This window comes from Galeopterus variegatus, unplaced genomic scaffold (assembly GCF_000696425.1).
Source record: "Galeopterus variegatus unplaced genomic scaffold, G_variegatus-3.0.2 Scaffold12942, whole genome shotgun sequence".
In the NCBI taxonomy this organism is placed as follows: domain Eukaryota; kingdom Metazoa; phylum Chordata; class Mammalia; order Dermoptera; family Cynocephalidae; genus Galeopterus; species Galeopterus variegatus.
The window spans coordinates 15,619-20,775 of record NW_007739053.1 but is presented as its reverse complement, the minus strand read 5'-3'; the positions used below and the strand labels follow the sequence as shown (position 1 = coordinate 20,775).

The window sequence follows — 5,157 nt, the reverse complement described above, 5'->3', positions numbered from 1 at the left end:
GGGCCGGCCCCACAATTGGCCTGTTTTGGATGGAGCGTATGGTCACCCTGCCCATAGCATTGGTCGTTTGCAGCCTCCATTAGGATAGCCGGCATCCTTCAGGAAATTTCCTTCCAGTAGGCAGGCATCCTGTCTGATTCCTTGTTGTAGCGCCAGGGCCCCCCCACACAGGGTTCAGCATCTTTTAGGTCTTCAACTGCTAGCTGTTCAATGAATGAGCAGAGCAGCGGTGGCCAGGTCACCCCTCAAGCAGGTACCGGAGATGGTTCTGGCAAGAGAATGAAGAATAAGAACTTGCAGGCGAAGGTTCCAGAAAACTGGTCTGGGGTCAACTGTTGAAGTTGGGCCAGCCCAGCTGCTTAGGTCTGGGAACATCAGATGGCCAGAACAGGGCTGTTGCTTTCCTCCCTAGTGCTGATCTTCCTTCAGCCCTCTAGCTGGATCCTGAAATGCTGAGTGCCAGTAATGGCACTTCCTTCTGGTCCCATACATTGCTTGTCACTTGGAGGCCCGTACTCCCTTGTGCAGCACACGAGGACTTACCTTGTGCGGCACACGAGGACTTATGTACATTCATCCATTGGATGGCTTGTATGAAAGTTAATACTGAAATCAAGGCTATGACAAACTCCTGGTAGTGTGTGTTGTCTTTACCAGCTAGAGCCCTGTCACCCACTCGTTTAGTTATAGACACAGGGGACTACTGGAGGCAGCCTGCCTGCCTGTCCTGCAGGTGCTGCGAGCCAGCGAGGGAGCTAGAGGCCCGGGGCTAGGTGACACCTGCTTAGAAAGGTGCTCAGAGTACAGGTGGCTGGGAGTGGCTCAGGATCGTCCTGCACTGGCAGGAAGAGAGGAGCAGGCCCTGCCAAGTTTAAGTTGACATAATGGCCTGGGCCGTAGCCTGGCAGCTGAGGCTGAGGCTGCAGATGGAGGAAGCGGTCTTCAGAGGCTGTCCTGGAGCAGGGTGCAGCCGTCTGTGGCCAGCATCTCCCAGTCCTCCCAACTCCCTCTGCAGGTGTGAAGCAGCAGCTGGGGATGGTGCGGCCTGGCTTGGGCATGTTCTCTGTTTTCATCTGCCTCCGAGGCACCAGGGAGGACTTGGGTCTGCAGACCACCAACTACTATGTTTACTATGACACAGCCATGGACAAGGCGTAAGGCGTGTGCATGTGCGTTTATGTGTGTGTGTGTCGGGGGGTGTTAGCATGAGCCCAGCACCCCAGGGCCCCTGCTTCCCCTCTGTGGGCTGGGGAATAACAGCAGGATTTGCAATGGGAGGAGGTGGGCGGTTTCCAGTTTACACCTGAAGAGCTTTTCACGCCAAGAGGGTGCCTCAGCTTCATCCTGGTGGGGTGGCCCTGGGGATGAACTGTCCTGGGGTGGTGCTGGTGGCTTTGAGCAAAGAGGCCTGGGATCGGCAGCCACACTCCTGTCACCCACAGGATGCAGCGCTACGTCTCCATGTCCAGTGAAAAGGCTGCAGAACACATCCCTCTTCTCTTCATTGCGTCCCCACCAGCCAAGGACCTGACTTCGGAGGACCAATTGCCAGGTGGTGCTTAGGGTCTGGGTTGAGCCAGGAGAGGGTGAAAGCGACATGGGGGTGGAAAAGGGGCCAGGCAGCAGTGACCCTGGCTCTGTACCCACAGGTCGCTCCACGATGATAGTGCTGGTGCCCTCCGCCTATGAGTGGTTTGAGAAGTGGCAGGAGAAGCCCAAAGGAAAGCGGGGCAGTGAATATGAGACCCTCAAAAACTCCTTTGTTGAAGCCTCCGTGTCAGCCATCCTGAAACTGTCCCCACCGCTGGAGGGGAAGGTAGGGTAATGTATGCACTGGTGACGACAGTCCTCTTGGTGCCATTTCTTGCCTTTCCTCAGGACGTGGGGAGAAACCTTGACATTACAGCCTCAAGGAAGGACATGGAATCCCCCAGGCAGCCAGCTCATGCAGGGAGAGCAGCAGAGGGAGAAGAGGCGAGGGTCTCACCAGTGCCCACTCCTGCCTTTGGCTGTTTTGCCCACTCAGGTGGAGCGTGACTGGAGGGGCCCCACTGACCAATCAGTTCTATGTCACTGCGCCCCGAGGAGCCTGCTACGGGGCTGACCACGAACTGTACCACCTATATCCTTGAGTGATGGCTTCCATGAGGGCCCCGAGCTCCATCCCCAACCTCTACCTGACAGGTACACTGACTGACCGCCCCATGTTGCCAGGACCTGAGCCCATGGGCCTCCCTGTCACCCAGTCATCTGTTCTTGTTCTCAGGCCTACATCCCCTGCAGCCTCCCGCATCCTTAGCTGGGCTGCCTATGGCCCTGCTCCTGGTCGGAAGTCCCCTCTGGACAGCCCTAGCATGCGGGGGGGTGGGACACGAGACCCCTAGCCCTCCCCCTTCCCACCTGGTGGATGTTCATGGTCTCTGCTTCTGCCTCCTAGACCAGGATATCTTCACCTGTGGGCTGATGGGGGCCCTGCAAGGGGCCCTGCTGTGCTGCAGTGCCATCTTGAAGTGGAACTTGTACTCAGACCTGAAGGATCTCAGCTCAAGGATCTCCGCACAGAAGAATTAGTTCCATCAGGCTGAGCCAGAGGAACCTGACCGATGACCAGGGCACCTTCCCTGACCTATCCAGTGCCTTTCTGCATTCCTTCCTCATGCATATAAAGCCCTCTAATTTGGTTTTGATTTCTGAAGGTCTGTGATTTGCTTAGGGTAAATCACAGTTTATAATCTGAAGCTCTTCCAGCTGGGGCAGGTGATGATCTTTTATACTTTTTATAACGTGCTATCCTTGTTCAAAGGCCCATTCCCGGCTATTGACTGGGCCAGCCCTGGTGTCTCCTGAGAAGCTGGGCTCTTTATTCCTTACCCATACTCCCTAACTCTGAACAATCAAATTGAATATTCTTTTCGTCAGGTGGGTAGAACCCCTGGAACGAAGTGTTGGTCACTGAAGCAGGTTGGCCAATGCTGTCCCAAGGCTTCTCCTTTCACTCTCAGTGCTGCCATGGAGAGGTCTACCCATCGAGGGAGAGGGTGACCAATGAGGTTTCAGTCATAACCTGGGCATGGTTTTGGTTGTAGAACCACAGGTTCAGAGGCTTCCAGATCCCATTTTTACTGGTTCCAGTGGCTCTTTCAGAGGATAGGAAAGGACATGACAGGCACAGTGTGCTTCTCAAGGATCGGGATAATGACAAGACCTATTAGTTCTTAAAGTGTATGTCAAAAGATAACACCCAACTGGTGTCAACCAAGACCTAGGTCGGCCTTCGATATGATCAGGGTGGCTCCTGTTCTTGAAGTGCCAGCGCACATACCCGAGGGAGCTCAGTACCTAAGACTTAAGCCTTATCCTCTGAAATGTGCGGGGAAGGGTGATGCTGGCAGTCAGGGCACAGGCTGGCAAGGTGACTTCATGGGGGATGACATAGGCTGAAGGAGCATTCGAGGCCCAGGGCTTAGCAGAGGACAACAACCGAGAGGCAACAAATGTGCCATGACAAAGTCCCAGCTATTTCCTAGACTAGCGCACGGGCTCCTGGTAGGGAGACGTGGGGGTGGGGTTGAAACTGGTCAGGATGAGAGCATGGAAAGCCAGAGCATGTGTGCAAAGCCTGAGAGCAGCATTTGCTGCTTACTGGTGCATATATGATAGCTGGGTGGAAAGGTGGAAACGGTTCAGCAAAATGGCCTTTTACCTACATTAAACTGAAGTACCAACAGCCTTCTTTGAGTCTTTTAATGTAATATCAACCAATTTAATGATTTTATTCTTTAGTATTTGAAATTTATTTTGGTTTCTCCTCAATAACACAAAACCACATTGAGTTGCCATGTATAGAAGCTCAGTAAAACATTTGTTCTGAAAAATACTTATCATTAGACCACAATAAAGTTAAAAAAAATAAATTTAAGTAATTATAGTTAAGTTACAAAAGCTGAAAATACAAAACATTGCAAAACAGTGGCAATCTACTAACTGTGCAAACAAAAAAGAAAGGAAAAGACTTCAGTAATCAACATTTTTTGAACTCGGTCGTCTTAGGAATTGAAAGACTTTCTATGAGTGGGAGGGGCTGGCTTTGTTGGTAGTTTGAAATGTCATACAGCTCAGACCTAAACCTTTTATGGAGGGGTTTCTAAATTGGGATATTTTGGAAATTCACATCTGATTTGTGAAACTTGCTCAGTTGAGAGTCCCTCTTGGCTCTGGATGTCCAGTTAATTTCAACCTGAATATCTCCTCTGAGGATTCTTAACTGAGGAAGGCAATGCCAAACTCAACCTTCCCAGAAAGGGTTTTCAGAAAACAGCCTGGCAGAGCAGAGGATCTGGTGTGCAGCACACCCTGGAGCATGTTCCAGTGACTCATAACGTGCACAGAGTGCTACCTTTTCATTACAGCATTTTGTATCGAGTGACCCTGTGAAACAGGACTGCAGAGGGAAATGAGCATCACCAGCAGTGGAATTTTAGAGGTTGAGAATTCTATCACCAAATGTTTCATTAAAAGCCATCATGGGTAAAATATGTCAGAGTATATAAAGCTAGCTGTGAGCTCTTGCAAGTTATCTTATCCTTTCTAGACAGAGAGCCATTTGACTCCAGAATCCAAAAGTGGAGTCTAAATAATTCTACTTAGTAACCTGTAGCAGGAAAACAAGTTCCTCTATTAACGTCATGACTAAAACAGATTCCTCTTAATAAAAATCACCCTTCAACCAAAAGGTGGGGAAAGACAAGAAACCCTTTGCTATGGTACCTCTTATGGCTCCATGGACTTCCCACACGCCAACCTCCTGCCAACCCCCTCCACCCGCCTGTTGAGAGATGCTTCAGCCAGCTCACCCTCATCCCCATATTCTCCAGGAAAATATGCTTCAAATATTCTATCTTCAAAAAGACAACTATCCAGAAAATAAGTTTTCCTTTGATGTGCAATATTTCCTTTAGTGCAATTTCTAAAGTGAACCTTAAATTCTATTGAACTCTTTTAGCACAAGAAATGATACTTCTCAGAGGCTCAAAATATTAAGCTTTGTGGACTCCTTGATAATACTTATGCATCCACCTGGTGCTAACCCTCTTGATTCCTGAGACCAATCCTTCTCTACTTTTCTAAAGAGCAAAATGCAACATGTTATGGTCACAG

At 50.1% G+C, this 5,157-nt stretch overlaps 1 protein-coding gene across 1 annotated transcript in view; it reads left to right on the top strand.

The window, feature by feature from the left end:
* RETSAT (retinol saturase (all-trans-retinol 13,14-reductase)) overlaps positions 1-2,526 on the top strand; it is a 12,281-nt gene extending 9,755 nt beyond the window's left edge. Inside the window, exons 7-11 of the mRNA XM_008563233.1 lie at positions 1,016-1,154; positions 1,443-1,552; positions 1,650-1,816; positions 2,027-2,184; positions 2,438-2,526. Coding sequence (XP_008561455.1) covers positions 1,016-1,154; positions 1,443-1,552; positions 1,650-1,816; positions 2,027-2,104 — 494 coding nt within the window. The 3' untranslated portion in view covers positions 2,105-2,184; positions 2,438-2,526. The remainder of the gene's footprint in view (positions 1-1,015; positions 1,155-1,442; positions 1,553-1,649; positions 1,817-2,026; positions 2,185-2,437) is intronic.
* Positions 2,527-5,157: the final 2,631 nt, after the last annotated feature.